General features: G+C 34.8%; 1 protein-coding gene across 5 annotated transcripts in view; it reads right to left on the bottom strand.

Annotated features, from left to right (window-relative positions):
- Window positions 1–19,452, bottom strand: part of RB1CC1 (RB1 inducible coiled-coil 1) — a 72,066-nt gene that overhangs the window by 40,180 nt on the left and 12,434 nt on the right. For 4 of the 5 annotated variants that reach the window (XM_032687056.1, XM_032687072.1, XM_032687082.1 and 1 more), the window contains exons 2-7: window positions 18,770–18,887; window positions 16,686–16,813; window positions 14,223–14,349; window positions 13,786–13,956; window positions 3,045–3,247; window positions 1,532–1,967 (exon numbers count right to left, since the gene is read on the bottom strand). In XM_032687056.1, coding sequence (XP_032542947.1) covers window positions 1,532–1,967; window positions 3,045–3,247; window positions 13,786–13,956; window positions 14,223–14,349; window positions 16,686–16,756 — 1,008 coding nt within the window. In that variant the 5' untranslated portion in view covers window positions 16,757–16,813; window positions 18,770–18,887. Of the gene's footprint in view, window positions 1–1,531; window positions 1,968–3,044; window positions 3,248–7,828; window positions 7,884–13,785; window positions 13,957–14,222; window positions 14,350–16,685; window positions 16,814–18,769; window positions 18,888–19,452 lie in introns of those variants that run through there. The other variant, XM_032687090.1, reaches the window with a different exon arrangement.

Genomic DNA, 19,452 nt, shown 5'->3' with positions numbered 1-19,452 from the left:
TTCTGCTTATGCCAAGAATACAAAAAGAAACTTAATTTTTGCAAGTTCAATCACATTTTTCCCCTAAAAACTAATCATCTTAAATTAAAAAACAGTTATGATAGTTAAAATAAAGCATTTCTGCCTAGTTTTAAGTAAGACAAGGACAGAAAAGACAAGTACAAGACAGCCTCTCTAAAACATGTGATGTATGTCAGATAAGACTATGAGCTGATTAAAAAAGCTGGAGTAAGTATTTAACCAAAGTATTTTTTGCATTTTTCTGTCTTTAGGTTCACTCTAATTTATTTGGAAGCAATTTTTTAATGTCTGACTCCTAAAATACTGATTTTTAAGTGACACTACATTCGTGTCCTGTTAATATTACATAGAAATTGAATTTATTGTCTCACAACCAAACTAGTGGGTTTTGTTACTCTTGCTCTAAATTAGTAGAAAGCACCTGGCAGCATTACTGAACAAACAGGACAGAGGACTGCCTCAGACTTTAGCAAATAGGAAGACTTTTACACACAAAATCAATTATTGTTTTTGCTAAAGAAAAAAAAACTTGTCACGTCCAATTTTTTTCTTAGCCTTTTCTGCACTACTAAAATTCAGAAAGCTTAATATCTTAAACAGCCTTTAATATTATTAATATTATTACTTTTAAGATAGAATTGAAAAAAATCAGTGCAGAACTGACCACATCATAACGTTCCCTACAACGGATGGGTTTTAGAAATAACAGTCAGTTTTTCAGTCCTACCTTACAGAGGAAATGAAGTGTCAAAGACAATAGAAATTGTTTTCTTTGTTCAAGGTATATTGAGTTGCAACAGTATGATGTTATACATATGCAAACAAGGCTAGACAATGTAAGAAATATCAGTTACAGTGAAAGGAAAGAGAGAAGGAAAACTATAGGCAAAAGAATTTTAAAAGATTATAATGCTCACTGATTAAAATAATCTCAAAAGTAAAGTGAGCAATGTTTTATTCTACCAGCAGCAGTAATACAAACTGACAGTCCCCAGACTGATTAGGCTCTTCTGAGCACATCTGTATCAGCTAATAAAGAATTCATAGATATAGTATATAATTTATCATAATTAACCACATGAATTTGTTCTATATTTTAATAAAGGCTTCAGTATTTTAAACACAAAGAACATTAACTTTGGTCAAGGAAAACCTTTAGTTTTATTATAAACGTAATTTCTACAAAAAAGGGAAAGAAAGAAGTCATTTTGCTTAAATGTTACAAGAAGCTATTGACTTTCCAAAGGAATGGCTATTTGAGAAACAAGCAAGGTCACAAGCATCCATTGTGAAATTATACATCTTCCTAAAGCTCAAATTCTTAACACCTGAACTCTTAAAACAATTTCCCCACCCTTATCCATACCTAGTCTCTGTTTTGGTCTTCATTCAGACCATTATCTGAGAAAGAAGTAGTTACAAAAAGTTGAGACACTTCAGAAGCACCTGCATCTGGAACAGGCAGCAACATTCAATGGAATGCAATTTGATTTTAAAAAAATTAACTTACCCTGCTCATAGAATCAAAACATTTTCTGACCAGGGATTCAACATCATTAGGTCTATCTTGAACATTTATCCAGTCTAACAAAGACACATTGAAGGAAGGCTGATCATCATCTTTCAATTCTACTGATGTTTCACTGTCCTGGACAGTAGCATTTTGACCACATTCCTTATCATCTTTTACATTTTCAGGGTCTGTGCCTTCCAACGTTGAATGTTCAACTGACTTGCAAAATGATGCTAACATTGATTTATTGTTCACTTTAGATGTATCAGGATAAAGCACCAATTCAGCAGATTTCCCATCCTCAGTTTCGTCACTTTCTGTTCCTCCATGCTCAGCTGAAGAATCCAGTCTTCCTAAACACTCTCTGTAACTATGTCTTGTTAGGCACTCCAGCAGTGGTATCTTGGCCATGATAGAAACAGCAGAACCCAACCTTTTTAAAAAAAGTGAAAAGAAAAAAACCATCATTATCTAGAAGCCAATGCGGCACAAAATCTTAGCTACAAATCACCTGCAATATAAAATACTATTTATTTTAGAATTGAAACAGATCTCAAAATTACTTTGGAACTACTCATTCAAAATACTCTGTTCAGTATTAACATCAAGAAAGGACAGAGGAAGAAATCAGGTTTTGCTCTCTTCTACTGTAGAATATGAAGTATTCTAAACTAGGAAGTAAGCTGATAATGAAGTGAAAAAAAAGAGTTCGAAACTGAGACATACCCATTTGCTTTTTTTTTTTTTTTAAACACACAACTGGGACTTCCAATCTGCATGGATACCAATGCTTACTATCAAAGATTTGAGTATCCTCTGTCCAACTACTTTTGCAGAGTTTGAATAGTTTCTATATATTTGGTAAGAGCTATGAAGTTAAACATTTTTTAAAGATAAAAGTTATTTATGGTTTATTTTTTTAAGTATCCAACATCCAGTTACACTCTACTGGGCAAAGCACTCATATAAATACCATAATACTATAACAGCCACAAAGATGTAGAAGATTTTCCTCCAAGTAACATCCAGAGTATGCAGGACACAAGTATACACACACATACATACATATATGTACACCCCCCCCCCAAGGTATACATATATACTCAGAATTTGTGTTATGACTTCATACTTTGAACACAGACTGTAATTGTTAATATCTCCTCAAGTGTATTAAAAAAATTAATTGAAAAGTGTAAATAGGTATTTAAAAAATCTTAATGTCTAAATTTATTATCTAGCTATTTCTCGTGTACATTTGGAATGACTCCAGCTCTTAAACAGCTGTTCATTAATGAGCTTATCTTCCATATAATTCAATACAAGTTATTTTGTGCTGATGAATACATGGAAAAATGTCAGTTAAAGAAATAGCCAGCAAAGAACAGAAAGAATGTTCTCCATGACGCATAATCAAACAAACACATGCTTGATTAATCAGAATCAGCACCAGACATACAAGACTCAAAAGCTATGTTTAAAGTATTGAGACTGAATTTAATAGCAAACCTACTGTGTAAGTTTCAACTTGATATCATCTATGGACTGCAAATAGCTTGAATACACATTTTCAAACTTGAAAAGCAGCTTTTGGTAAGAGTATGTACAATCTTCCAAGTTGGCCATTATGGCAGCCCAGCCTTGATGTTGAAGATGTTCATCGTGTACAAGACCTTCACAAAAGGAGCAAAGCTTCTTGGCAACCTCATACATTTCCTGGGGGGAAAAAACAAAATAAAAAATTCAGCGAAGTGCAAATCATGTTATTGTGGTAATTACACTGAAGCGAAGATATTAACATAAAGTGTGAAATTTAAATAGCTAAAAAGTTGTACACCTTAAAACTTTATCAAAAACAACAATACTTCCTTTATTCTTAAATAAAAAAAATTAGTTAGATGACAAAAAACTATATACTATTTACTGAGAAATAAATCAAAAACAGGCAGGTGAAAGTTGCCAAAAGTACCTTATAAAATTAATCAAATGCTGCTAATATAAAATATTACACACAACTAATAATGTTTCTAACTAAAAATGTGATAGAAAAAGCTGGAAACAAGGTCCAATAAGGAGAAAACTTTTAATGGGCCAAGTAGAAACTCAGAACAAGACAATGAACTGCAGGATCAGTTAGCAAAAGCACAGGTGCAACAAATGCAAGAAGTGATGCATGAGGAAACAGCAGGGTAAATAATCAAAGTCTTTTACTGATTAATAAACCAGATGCAACATGATGAGCAGCAGTGCAGAGCATCCACAAAACTAAAACATAATGCTGCAATTTGGTATCTAGAAAACAACGTGGAAGTTTTTCTGTTAAAAGTACTGGATGACACAGAGCCATTTTACAGTCATAAGAAGGCAAGAATTTACCAGCCCATATGGAAAACTTAAACAGACACCTACATATGGCAAGTATCATATCTTACTGTAAGTGCACTAATAGCAATGACTATTGTAATCAATTCTAAAGTTTTAACTAGTAGGAAGAGCAATTATTTTAAGTTTAGCAATTTAAGAAAACAGGCTGTTCCCCTCAAAGGGCCTACTAAAACACCAAAATGAGAAAGTAAGTCATAAATCCTTCAGCTTAAAACTTTACCAATAACATACTACATTGAAAATATTTTCCTGAGCATACCTGTATTTTAATATCTACCTATCCTATAAAAAAGTCTTTCCACTTCCTGCAGGCTGAGCACATTGCTAAACTAGGACTAAACACAACTTTCCCGTGCTATTGTAAATGTAAGAAAACCATGCATAGAGAAACAAGTTATACAAAATACAGTGAGAAAGCAGTGTTAAAAACCCAACACATCCGCATATTTCAGAAGGCATTTGCTGCTGAACACATGGGGTTAGCAGCACACATGCATACCCAAAAAAGTTTAGGGACCAACATCTACCTTCCCAAAATAAATGACAAAACTGCAGAGCATTTTATCCAAACATTTCAGAATTAATACTGACAAAACCTGAAAGTTGTGAACACCCTCCCTTTTTTATAAGTCCCAAGCTTGTCTCAAGCACCATGACAAAATTCCACTGTCCTTCAAATCACTGATAGTTAAACTATCAGCAGACGAACAATGAATATACAAAATACTTACATACACAACTCCAATGAAATCCAAAGTTATTAAAAATTCCTATGACTTTTTAGTAAACATGGTATTTGTCTTATTGTTTTCTGAACTTTGGTCACTTCCTGCGCATGTGAGAATAAGGATTTCCGGTTTAGAAGAACAGTTATTTTAATTGCTGTACGAACTCTCATTTCCTAAGGTGAAAATCAACCAATAACACAACTGGAACAGTATCCAGACAGTGCTGAAATCTGCAAGTAATTTTCTCCAGACTATACCCAGTTTGTCCATACAATTTATATGCCCATAAACTGACTAATGCAATACTGACAACTTGAATAGTTTTTTTATTTTCTTAAATTCACATTGTATGTGAGTTACTTAAAGGCAAATTGTACAGTACATAAAAAAAAAAAAAGCAGAATTACTGCTTCCTCAATTATCATATTAAGAACCAAAAGAACAGGCTGTTTTATCCTAAGGTATACTAAAAAATGCACCAAAAACATGAAGCTGAAAAGGTAACTAAATGTGTCTGTTGTATTATAATCTATGTCCTGGAAACGTACATAAGCATTTTACTTTCAATCCATAAACACTATTCTCTTCCTCCAAACTACCACCAATAGTTCCAGAAGTGAGAGTATATACAGAACCACACGGTAGTTTGAAGACTGAAACAACTTAAGCCACCTACAAAATCAAAACTGATTATGAAGTCTTTTTATGCAGTTCCTTCAAGTGAGTATTACAGTTTAACTAGGAAAGTAAAGACTGGGCTCCAACGTTTCTTTAAAAGCCCTGGGTAGAGGTGTTTGTTAGTTCTGTTTTCCTTTGGACAAACTCACTTAGCATGGCACAGCTCAAGTATTTAACACATTCAAGTAGACACGAGTCTTCATATGACCAAATTTTCCACCCAGAGACATACCCTTAACTAGTGGACAATGTTTGCTTTTTCAGTGAGATCCGTTTATTGTGTTCACACTGGAAGTCAAAAGTTACAAGTTAGTGTTGCCCTATGAAGCGTTATTATATAATTTTTTATGCTCTCCTGAGAACCTTAAATTTGTCAGTTTAGTATTTTAGTTTTAACAAGGTTGTTTCCCCAGCAAAACACTTTTCAAACACAAAACAGAAGTCACAAGTCAATATATTTTAGTAGGAAAAAAAAAAATCCTCACAACTGAGATCACTTATTACACAAGTGATGACCAGCACTGACACTCTGTATCTAGGAATCTACCCTGTGGTAGATTGGGTAACCAAACCAGAAGCTTGTGTCCCAGCAGTCTGGTTCCCAGAAAAGTGAGACCGAACAATAGTATTTCCCAGAGCAGCAAATCAGTATTTGTTAATTTTTTAAAAGCCTCATAACAGAATCAGGAGTTGTCATATAACAGACATGTCCAAGGGAACTATTATATAAAAATACCCCAATGCCATCTAAGTATTTAACCAGATATCACTGTTAGAGGAGCTGCAGCTACTTAATGTATACACAGGAGATGTGGACATTAAAACAAAAAAACCCTTTATGAAAGCAATCATAAATATTGCTCATAAATCATCTCAAACATAATTATTGAGATATGACGTCTCTCAGAGGCACTTTTTTTTTCTGAACTAACACTGAGATCAAAATTCATTAGCCTGAAAACATAGCTAAGTTTCTTTCAAATAACAAGTTTTCAAAGCTACCTGTAAACTAATAGACTACCAGTCAGACTGTACAACTAAACAGACAAATGCTTCAGGGCACATATGCAAGGTATTGCAACACCATTCCATAATATAATCCTCCCAAAGTTATTTTTACATGTGCATCCCAAGTGCCAAAGAAATTCTCTCTAGGTGGTGGGAGGCAAACAGTAGAATTCTCTCTGCATGGATGAACCTGAAGGCAATTAGGAGTCCACAGAAACATAGGCAGATGCCTTTGATGCTGGTTATTTGGGCAATACCATGAAATGAGCCCATTAAACAGTAAAGAATATTACCCTGGATTCAGGAGGTTGCAAGTAGATGGTTCTAAAGAAGTTCAAACCACATGGAGTAGCTACTTGTCCACATGCCAGAACTGTTTCAGTCTTAGACTATACTAAGCAGACACTAGTGCAGGCAATAAGAACAGTACGTTAAACCACTATTTTATGTATTTTAGTCAACCTTTCTTTCAAAATGTGAGATTCTGCAGCAAGAAGACAAAGCAGTGAAGTTTTTTTCTTCCTTTGGAGTATCTACATAACTTAAAAGTACTTAAGAAATGTTTAATTTGTTGTAGCTTTTAGCTACACAAATGTACCTTTCTCAACTTTCCATCACTTCTGAAATAAAGTTTCAAGTAATTTGGTTTGTTTTTCCTACAATCTCCACAGACAACATTTCTGTGGAGATCTCAGGCTACTTTAGAAGGATCAAGACCAATTTATGTCATATAACTGGCATGGCTGTATGCAGAAAAGAATTAAGCAGCTCTCCTAAATGAATACAGTCTAAAAACTGAATTATGTCAGGCACAGAAATAAAGGCCTGCAGTCCAACACATGTTTTAACGCTTCTCAGTAAGGTTGCCAGCTTCAGCACAGAAAATGAAGCCTGCCTAACAACAGGCTTGCTTTTGTCATTGACTTTTCACAGACGCACTCAAGGGTTCTTGGCAGACACCCAATGGTTCACAGAGCACAAAAGTTAACTTCAGTTGCCTTGTAGGGCTACGTTCATCCTACTTGGCTACAGCAGCATACCTAGAACACTGACAGCCTCACCATACCACTGAAATGTGGACCTCGAGAAGCACCACCACCAGTACAAGACTAGACAAACTCAGGCTAATCTCCTCGTGCTGTTATGTTGAAGAATAAAGATATCTTCACTACCAAATTTGTCAAGAAATCCCCAGAGCAACCAGAAAGCTTTTTATCTTTGGCTGGGTTTTTTAACAGTATTTAGTTGAATTATTTCCTTTGATAATTGCAACCTAAGTTTAGGCGATTCTTCTGATCATAATTACTTCTATTTTCCATGTTTCAAACAAAAACCAGTAGAAGTAACAAAATATGTTTAATCTAAAGCAGAAATTATCTCATAGAGTGTTTTGCATCAATTTCAAGACTGTCTTTGCATCCTACTGTCATAATTCTGCTCATCTGAATGAACAAAATCTGACCAAGGTCTGTTTGTCTTAAGTGGTCTTTGGACTTACCTCTAAAGAACAAAAGTTCTCAGGAAATGCAGGGTTCTTTCCATTCTCTACAACCCTGTGGTAAAAGGAAACAAGTCATCAAAGTCCTCTATTGCCATGTGCCTGAAACCCTGTAAAAAGGACTCCTTACAGGTTTCAGTCACCCTAAAAATCAGCCTCAGATCAATAAAAAAGATCCTTGAAAGTATAATTCCACAGACCCATACACTGTATCAGCAGACAAATGCATTCACAACAGGGAACTGTTACCTTTTTTACCAAAATTAATAACCAAGACCATTATCCCTAATGCATACACCTCCAACTAAACCATCAGTAAAGCTACCAGAATAACCACTTCATGATTTCAGCTTTTAAAAGCTGTTAACTTCACTGTGAGGGAGACTTTGATATTTCATGGCAATTTGTCTCCTTTCAGTAGACAGTTGATTATTCCAGTCTCCTTTAATATTGGTCATTTCAGGTGACTGCATCTTTTGGGCATTTGTCCACACAGTTCATTACTTATTTCATACTTGGAAAGTACTTATTTCACCAGCATAATACAGAATAAGTTATTCTGTAAGTCACAGCTTAATGACTTTTTCTTCAGTACTGTTTTCACTAGTTCTTCACACTGACATTATAAGCAGGTTTGGAGAAGTCAAATGATAGAATCTACCACTGAAAAACACACTGAGAACCACCACAGTCAGGTAACCAAACCATGGTACAAGGTAAGTTTTAACTTCTACCACCTTGATTCCAAGCCATCCAACTCTTTTTCTGGTGAATTTTTTAAAAACATGATCTAAAGTTCTGGTTACAAAGGTTAACAAAAACAAATGCTAGAGCAGCATTTGGAAAGATCTACCTGAGAGCACATCTTTCATTATCCCTTAGGACAAACCTATTCCATTTTAACCCAACTTTCTCAATTACTTTAAAAGATTGAGACTGATCACTAATCCAAGTTACAAAGAAATCTGGACTTCCCTGGAGGAGCTAGAATGGCGTCTGACCATTAGACTAGTAATTTAGCCAAAAAATTACTTTGGTCACGCCCTTGTTACAAACACTACACTACCTTAAGGAGCATGAACATTTTAAAGTAACTCTTTTCCAAAGAGTCTCAAAGCAGCTTTCCAGTAGAAGAGAAAGAGCGTTTCTCTAAATAGATACACAGCCTTCAGGAAGCATGACTATACTTCTTGGCTTAAATATTATGAAGTGTTTGAAACTAAACTAGGAATAATGTAGGTACTATGACTACAGCTATGATTTTAGGCAACCAAATTAAATGACCACACAGTTTCTCATCCTCATTTCCACTTCTCAAAAAAAAACCACACAGGAATTGACAGTAATCATGACAGCAACACCATCACATGAAATGTGAAACATACCCACTAACAAAAAGTCCAAGTTTTCAATATCCTTGTGGGAAAAATAACAAGGGGACTTCAGTTAGATCACTAAAGAAAAAAAATAAATAATCCTTTCTTAAAGGCTAAGCTACCAGAAATTATTTTAAGGAGCAGTGTTAGAAGACCACAAGATTAGACAAGATTGACACAACATAGTTTACTGCACAACACACTCTCTAGAGAACAGATTGTCTTCTCCCAAGCTGGTGTGTATGTAACTTTCTGCAAACACTGTGTGCACCTCATTGTCCACATACTCCAGCTCAAGGTCAGAACTGCTGAACTGGGAGAGGTGGGAAACCAGAGCCTTGTAAAAAGGTAAGCTGGAACCGCATAGGAACAGATATCTCAAAGGTAAGTTTTTAGTCCAAGAGAAATCAGAACACTGAGATATAAAATGAAAACAGGCTTAGAAAGTTGCTTTAACAGAGATTTAAAAAAACCAAAAAATCATAAACAAACACATTACGCCATGTAGAGTAAAACCTATGTCAAGATTTTCAGTTTAAATGGTAAAGGAACAGGTTCAGATAACAGATTTAGCTTCTTTAAAGCTACCTAATCTTTATACCGTGAATTCTACATGATGAGATCATAGGTAGTGAACAGGAACTTAATGAAATCTGTAACAGATGTTAAAATCATGAAAACATAGAGAAAATTGATATATCTTGATATGACTAACAGTACCATTGAAAACCAAACATGAGGTAATAAGTTTCCCACAGGAATAATTTTTGGTTAGGAGTTATGAAATCTAAAAAAAAGGCTACATGTAAGTTAATGAAATTAGTTTCAATTGCGGGTAAAAAAAAGCTCCTTTTACATATACTTATCTAAAAATGCATATGCAAAAGGCTGTAAGAATGCAGGGCCTCCACTGTGAACTAAGATGACCTGTGGTTATACCCAAATAGTAACAAATATTAGAGAGAAAAATGCAGAAAGCCTAAGTATAATTTAAGTCAATAATGGCCAGTTTTAGACATAGAAAAAATGAAGGAAAGGCCACAAAGGCATGGACTAGTAAAAATACTTCTTAAAGGAGAATCCAGAGTTACATTTATTATGGGGGAAAAAAATTAAGGTTATATACCAGTGTATACAAAGTAGAGATCAGAAAAAGGGAATAAAAAAATCTGTCCACTTTTCTCCACAGTACAAGTAAGGTTTAAAATAAGGTAAAACAAATTAAAAAAAACCCCACCTTTCCTACAGTTCTACAGCATAGTTGCCAAGTGGTATAACAGTTCAAATTACAGATGCCAAAATTAAACTGAACAGTTTTCAGGCAGGCTTAAAATGAAGGAGGAAACAAGAGAGGAATAAGTCTTCACCCCCTGAAATATTCATAATCTTTCATACAATGAGTTTGTCTATTACTACAGTAGACTTAGAGCATGAAGCACAGGAGATAACCAAGAACTCTTGCATACATAATACGTTAACAGCCATCTTAAAAGCAATTTTTACTATTTCATATGCTGTTTACAATTTCTTATGTCTGATTTTAAAAGTCAAATCATAGATCCTCTGGGCAGAACAGATAGCAGATTAAACAGAAACCAGTAGCTATCAAATATTCTCCTCTACTTTTACATAGTTATGCATCACTGCTTCTTGTTGTGGACAAGAATAGGAAAGACTTTATCACGAGCAATAATCTAGATTGCAACTCTTATATTTTCCTACTCCCAAACATTATCATCATGTATTAGCACATGCATTAGTAGTAAGTATTAATTACCAAATTTAATTAATTAAAATGTCTTAAATAATTACAACAGGCAAAAAACTCTCCATCATCAAGTACTGTCATTCTGCTTTTCTGGTAAAGTAGGTTATTGTTTCTCTAAAATTAATAAAAAGACACAGCTTGGATCATTATATGGTAGACTTTTCCTGTCTATTTTGCAGGAAGTCTCCCATACAGTGTTCTCTGTGGCTTTGGATGCATCAATCACACAACTACAGAGGTTCAGAGCCTTTCTAACTCTCCCCAGATCTTAACTGATTTTGAGAAGGATTAATATCCTATGTTCCTTCTTCCTCCCAAGCAAGAGGCTTATGGTGAAGCTTGAAGAAGATTCATGTTCTAACCACATTCCCAGTTCTCCCTCAGTTTCTTCTGAATTACTGCTCAATACGCTTCAAGCAGGCATCACAAATAACTACTTCAGCACAATACCACAATACTTCTTTATACAGTTTTCACACCTTGGTACATCTGAAATCACAACAGACTATTTACTCATCTTCCACCACACATGACAGTTTTGTCATTCCCCTGACACCCCAGAGAAGTACCCAATTCATTTTCACAGCCTAACACACATCCTATGGCTTTAAAAGATTTAACATCTAGGACAAAATTAACTGTGGGTGTAAAGTATTTCAGATTTACGAATATTACTACCTATTTAGCCTTTAAATAAATTTCCAAGTTTTTCACCAAAGAAAAGTCTACTGTCACTGCAGCCCTTTTACAAGCAGGGAAGAACTGGCAGAAGTGGGGAACAAATAATCATCTTCCCAAAGGTAAATCTGCAGGCTAAAAATAAAACCTCCATTCTACTTAGATTCAAGTTTAAAGACCTTTAAATACTGAATTCTTCCCCTCCACCCCATCCTTCAATAATACTAATAAGTGTCATTGAGTATGGAAAGATTTATTTTCCTCTTACAAATCAACTCAAGATCACTCTCTCTACATAAACTTTCCAGTCTGTAGCTAAATATATAGTATTACAAACCTGCCATCAGAATGAGCCAGTAAAGATCTAAATAGCATATTTAAAAGCACAAACACTGCAATAAACTCTTGTGCTCTGCATATTAATGCAACCTTCAGAATCAAGGGGGAAGCTTGGGTAGCACCAACAATCTTTTTCAAGTCTAAGTAGCAATAAAATCCCTGGAATAAAAAAAGCTTATTCCAGAGTAATTAAGTATGTTCCATCATTATATAGCAACTTTATCAAACTGAAAGCAATATTAAGAATTTTTAAGACCAGAAAATAGGAGATGGGATGGAGAAGATAAAATATCAACCATGAGAAATGTGAGACTGAGTACCACCACCTTTCACTTCCATTACCCTAAGTAAAACACAAACACGAAGACCATACTAATTACCACAGTCCCCCTTCCATATCAAATCAATGTTAAGTATTTAGCAGCTACCAGTCTTGCTTATTTTATAACCTCCTCTTAGCACTTCACAAGAAAAGGTTTTAAACCACTTTCAGTTTCAGCTGCTAAAACCCAGAATCCTCACACTCTTCAAGGAGCACAATTGAAAACCTCCCACTCCTTAGTTGAATTCACATTAATATCCACTCTTTCCCGTATGACAGTCATGTGATTCACAGATAACCAGTAACTCAAGGCCCTATTTACAAAGTCAGCAATAACTGTCAACAGGTGGGAGAAAGAGAAGGAGTCTACTAGACTCAATCCTTGCCTTAAATCAAACAGTATGTCAAGGTCAGATTATTTAGTAAAAATTCCCCCTCCCAACAGGTCAGGATGCCAATGGAAAAAACAAAATCTCTGTACTATATGCAAAACTTAACACTTTTCTCTGAATTCAGCTGTATGGCATTAAAATCTAGCCATTTCAAGCACTAAATATTCTTCTAGACTGTAATAAAGTTGTCACTGAAACCAAGAAATTTTATTACCAAAACATATATTACTATTCATTTTGTGCAAAGTGCTACATATAACCATTCTCCCACTCCCAGCCATCAGAACCTTAAATAACCTTTAGAGATATTAAATATATTTAATACATTTAAATGTAAAAATTGAAAAGAAATTAGATCAGTTCCCAACAAGAAGAAACACAATCAGCCCATCTACTGAAGGCATTGTGTCAGTTTTTTGAACACATCAAAAAAATTGCTGCTCCTACTTCATGCACACTTGGTATCTTACTGACCACGCTGCAGGAAACGAGTTCTCTCAATTAAAATAACACAAAAGTAATCAAATTCGGATTCTGACTAGTTTGCAAGTAAATATATGCAAGTAAAAGCCAGTACTCAATAACAGGTAATCTGAATTTTAGCAAAAGGAAGCTTAGTTTTATTAATTCCTCACCAGTTGTTCAGACACATAACATGAAACAGAAGCTTGGCAAGGTGCTTTTAAAAATTATACTGCTAATTTTCTACTTGGGTTAACAATGTTTCCAAAGTTACTTTTCTGATTTCAGGTTGAGGCAAACAGAGGACACTGAAAACAAGGCAGCGCATTAAGGCATACATCCAAAGCAACCAGATTGCTTTTATTTTGCAAATGGTGTAAACATATCCATCCATAAAGGTGTCTTATATTATGCTTTTGAAAGAAGCTCTGAACATGCTAAAGAAGCAAGCACATTTCAATACTTACCTTGAAATACTCTGAGATAAAGGCTCTGAAGAATACATCATCACTACCATGCCGTTCTTACTGCCTTTTGAAAAAACTATTTCATATTTTACAGCAAGTTTCCCCTCTGACATATTTTCCTTTGGTGTGCAAATACAGTAAGAATCTACTTACCACAGCAAGTTGTGTTCGTGATGCTACCGTATGAAACACTGCAGGCATCATAAGAGATTCTTCTACTTTCAATTCCATCTCATTCTCTGCTGAAAACGTAGTTTTGGGGATAGCTGGTGGACGTTCACACAGGATCATTTCTTTGTTGAATAAAAAAATTGGATTGGTGTCCTATACTCAAAAAAAGAAAATGAAACCAAAGACTGAGTAAAAGCAACATACTGTTTAATCACCAATTATTCCACTGTGTGGGTAACATGTCTTAAGAACAAGTTAAAATCTACACGTATAAGGTGAATACAGAAGGAACTGTTCCTCAAATTAAAGAAATCCAGCAAACAGCACACTGTGGAAAAATACTTAAAAACTCCTTAGTAAAACATCTTTTTCTTCCCCTATAAATGACAGTCTAGACTAAGAATGCAGTATGCACTTACTGTTCCAGCACTGTAACTACACACTCTTCTGTCTGGTGCCATACACTCTCCTCCATTGACTACTAGCACTTGGTGCTGAATGGCAATCTTATACTTTGTTTGAATTGCATGTTTCAGATCAGCCACACTGGAAGAAATGGGAAGAGAAGATGACACTATCAGCATATTGGTGTCTCTAATTTTACATACTCCTGTAAGAGGCACAGGTGACTTGTCAGTGTCAAAGTAGAACATTTTTAAAACAAGCACTACTTTTTATCCTGCACAATGACATATTTCTAAGTTTCTTAAGTGTCACAATATGTTGCATTCTGGATATCCCACTAATAAGCTCTCAGCTAAAAGAAGACAGCCTCTGCATCACTGGTGCATCATTGGTAATGTTTTTCCAAGATCTGTTTGTACGCTGAAATTCTGGATTAAGTCATATCAAGCATTTAGGATAACAACTGTAAAAGTTGTATTACGTTCTTTTAATGCAGACTTCATGAACAAAGAGCTGACTTGATAAAACCCTACAAGAGAAGAATATCAACACTTCATTATGTGTAATGTAAGCACAGTTTCACCTAATAAATTGACTGATTTATTTACATGAAATGCATTAATAGCACTGAATAGTAACAGGAAATTTAACAATCCATATATATGCAACAAATTTGTGTAAACATCACAGACACTTTCAATGTAGAAACAGTATATCAATAGATCATCCCTGTTCTCAGTTTACCAGCCTCATACTTGGATTTCTAGGCGATGATACTATTGCTTATTTTAGACTGTCCTAGACTTTTTCTTTAAAACACAAGCAAACAGCAAAATAAACAAGAATATACTAATCTGATACAGTTACTGAACCAAATTATAACACACAGTGGTAGTACCTGTGCAAAGATATTAAAAAGCTTCAGAGTATGAAGACAGTAATCAACACAAGCATCAATGGTTTTGATATAACTGTCAGGAAACATAACAATGGTACTGGTTGTATGGTACTTGAAAAATAAAGCTCATAAAGATCAATTATCTAAAATAACCACGATTCAACACAACATCACAAACTCATTACAAACCTCTCAGGAGCACAAGCTTGTACCTACTAGCTGTGTTACAGTAACCATTCACCTATCATCTCCATGGTCTTTAGGAAGATAGCTTGGCCTGTCCATGTACAAGGAAACAGGCAAAGAACCCAAGAAAGTTAGTCTTCCTAGAAAGACCAAGTCTATATGTACAGATATACAGAATAAGATATTAAACGGTTCAACTGAAGAGTCCCTGATTTCATTTGGTTCACTTGCTGGAAAGCTTCTTTTTCAGACAACTATCCAAATCAGCAAAAAGTTGGCCCCTACTGGATTATTAGGAGCCTGGAATGGCAGCTCAGATGCTGTACCTCACTCACCATGATTTAGAAACGTAATGTCTAAATGTACTAGGACACCATACAGGGGTATGGGCACATCTGCAAACGACCTGGTAGAACCAGAGTGGCTGAAACAGTATTTCACACTCATAATACCCTGTGTGTCAACAGGCTTTAGAGAACAGCATACAAAAACAATCAGTAGACACAGTCTTAGAACCCTTCCACCACAAACAATTTTCAAAATCTGAATTCACTTGCTGAGTCACGAAAATTACAAACAGGAATTCAGGAGAAAGAAAACAATGCATTTGAGTACAAAATCCATGGTAAAAGTCTTTTAAGCACAACTACTTGTTGTAACTCATTCATCACTGGTAGAGCACGAAGACAGCAGGTAAGCTTGGCTCTTGCTACCTACAATGTGTCTCGCACATGAAAACAGTGAAAAAAGGATGCAACACAAAGCACACATTTGAAAGATGATGTAAAACATTTTGGAGCCTTAGAGCACAGGACAGAACCCACTTTTACCCATCCAGAAAATGACACAAAAACCTTCATGCCAATTCTTTAGCATCTAATCTAAAAACATTAAAGAACACACATTTTCTTCAGGATAAACATACTGACAGGAGAAAAAGAAAAACCTCCACAACTTCTTCTATGATGTCAGCCAGTGAAAAACAAAACTCTTACAGAGGAATCATAAATAAAAACACCATTCAATAAAAGAGCACAAAAGACGAGAAGTCATTCTGACAGCTTTTTTCAAAAAGCAGCAAAAATACTACCAGACTCAGCTAAGAGTAGGTCAGTCTCTGTCACTGCTCCAGAAAGTAAATAACCTCTCTACTCTTTAATGGGATCTCAAACACAAAGAATCACCTGGCAAGGCATTGAAAATGCTAATCACAAAAAAATGAAGAAAACCCACAACCAAAATCCACTCAAATACATGAACACCTGTGAGAAAACTATATCAACATACTAAAAATATAACTGAGTATCATCTATCAAGAATCTAGTATATAACAACTATATATGCTTTTTAATTTTAAAAAATCAAGCAATATATAATTAATTTACTCTCTTACTTTTGCACAGCAAGTTCAGTATCAAACGTAAGGGTAGTTCCAGTGTTGACCAAAAATACATATAGCTTCATGATGATTTCTTTAGGTCTCTGAAGTTTATAACTTCCACTGATAAAATCATTTAGAAACTGAAACAAAAATTTCAAGTGTTAGTTTTACATGAGTTATGAAAAAGACATGCACATGCTTTTGAAAAAATACTTTCAGATAAACAGTGAGTGAATACATCATCCCTCACATTCCACAGTTCTTTATCTATTTCTAAAGATAGAGATGCTCCTCTGATCAGAAACATGGGCAAGGTAAGTCTCTGCATGTGCAAATGCTTAGAAGAACACATGGAAATATATACTGAGAATGAAAAAATTAAATAAAAAAAAATTAAAAAAAATGTGACTTCCAGTTGCAGATCATTATCTGGCTTGTCTCAATTACGAAATATATTGTTAAAGCCCTTGATACAGTTATTTCCAGACATCCTTTCTAGATTTTACAAACAGCAGCATGACCTTCCTCAACTTACAGCAACAAAGTCTGTCTGCTCACTAATATCCCTATCCATACTTTCTTCATTCAGACATATTGAAGCATTGGTAAAAAAAAAAAGAAAAAAAAAAGAGAGAAATAAAAAAGGTAGATTTCCTTTTTGTATTCCTCCACAATAAGTAATAGTTTAAAAAAATATTTTCCTCTGTTATCAGTATTAGCTAAATCTGTAGCTACCTTCTTTGTCACCAATGGCAAATATAGAGTATGTAAGAAAGAATGTGCAGCCCAATACACAGGATGCATTTTCAGTCTCGTGCCCCACAGGCACCTGGAGGAGCAACTATATGCACAGGTTTTTCCAGTGTATGTGACATTAAAAATCTTGACCTGCTTCATAAAACATTGAGATCTGAGATCTTATCACTGAAATACTCCTTACTTCTGAGCCTTTTTTCTCTTCTCCTCCATAGGAGCTAGGAAGTTTATGAGTAATTTCTGCCACACTAACAGAGTTGCTGCAGAATAACACTGCAGTCACTAACAACCTGAATTTTTTTTTGTTATGTCGAAGGAGTTACAAAAAGCTGAGTTGTAAAAGTTTTAGCCACTAAGTAATATTTTTATATCATTATAAAAAAGACTTTTTCGATCAAATTACTACACAGGTACTATAAGTGGCCCCTCATTCCCTGAACAGATATACAAGATCTACACAGCTAACTGTATAACTCTCAACTTAATCTGAATTTGCCTTTATCTCTTTGCCTACACCCAGAAAAACTGACAGACCACAGATAAAAATAATATGCCATTAAAATGAGGAGAGGGGAGAGGTTTTACCAGAATAATTATTTCAGAAAGTCAAAAGAGCTTTTTTTACAAGAGAGTGGCTTTCCACATATTTCTCGAGCATTAATTATAGTACATAAACTAGTTAAAACATGTGTTTTCACATCAAGACTTCAGAAACACCTGTGGTAAAAAAGCCCCAACTAAATAATTTGATCTGAACAGAGTTTTGTTGTCCTTACACTTGAACTCTACTGTACTAAGTGGTAATAGTTCCATTTTGTATTGGGACATGAATATATTCTATAAACCAAATTATTAGATAGGTAAAAACTGTTGAACACCAAGAACAAGCTAACAATTATTTATTTATTACTAAATTCTTTGGACTAAGTTTCAGAATTGATCGGTCTCCTGCGCATAACCTTCTTTTCACAAAGAACGTATTTGTGACTGTGATCCAGGTAGAATTAGAAACAAACATTAAATAACACAATGTTTCAAGCAAGCAGCATGGAGCACACAGAAAAAAAAAAAAAGCTCTTTTCAATCTAAGCATAGTAAAAGGCATGTACAGTACCCAGTTTTCACATAAACATTACTTTCCAGGCTGAAGTGAAATATGAGAGAATGTGTTCGTCTCATACACAAAGTGAAATTTTAAATAATTTACCCCTCAATACCATAATGCTAAACCTAACTAACACAGAAAGAAGAAACATTATTAAGATCAAGAATATTTATGACAGCATCTGCCATGCATCAGCAGTCTCCAACTTTCTAACTTCAAGCAAAGAAAGAATTACCTTCAGGCACTATACAAAGTTACCACCTTCTTCAAATTCAAGAGGAGAGTAACTGCACACATTCCTTTACTTGATTTTTGGCAACAGAGTAGCATGGCTGTTCAAAGCCAGAGAAGATCTGCAAAGAAAAGATACGAAAATGCAATTACAGGTGTTATTAAAATGCCAGGATTTTATGGTCATAATTGCATCTAACCCAGAAATCAGTGCATGTCAATGCCAGAAGAATAATTATATGATAGTTATTTTTTAATTAATAACACTATCCAGTTACAAATCTGCCCAGAACTGTTACACACCTGAACACTTTTGCCCATGAGTTTTGTTGAAAGTAACTGTTAATGATACTTTTGAGTGTTTACAAGGAGAGCATTTTAGCTCATTAAAAAGGAACTGCTTGCATTTCCAGTAACTGAAATTATTGTTCAGAACTAGTGCAGAATGCTGATACAATGATACCGAGAGCAACAGCAAAAGTCATAACACATCCAATCTATCTAAGACAATTCAGCATCAAAAGGTATACAAGCTACTGATGTTGAATGAACAGCTATCTCCAACAGACTCCTTCAGGAATCAGCGTCACCTTCCTCACCTGAAACAAGGTAACCTATTATGCTAAGCCACTTGCCTACTTTCAAAACATGTGTTAGATTGATTTATTCTAATTTCTCTTCTAAATA

Source organism: Chiroxiphia lanceolata, chromosome 1, assembly GCF_009829145.1.
Source record: "Chiroxiphia lanceolata isolate bChiLan1 chromosome 1, bChiLan1.pri, whole genome shotgun sequence".
Lineage (NCBI taxonomy): Eukaryota > Metazoa > Chordata > Aves > Passeriformes > Pipridae > Chiroxiphia > Chiroxiphia lanceolata.
This window is presented reverse-complemented; position numbering and strand designations above follow the sequence as displayed.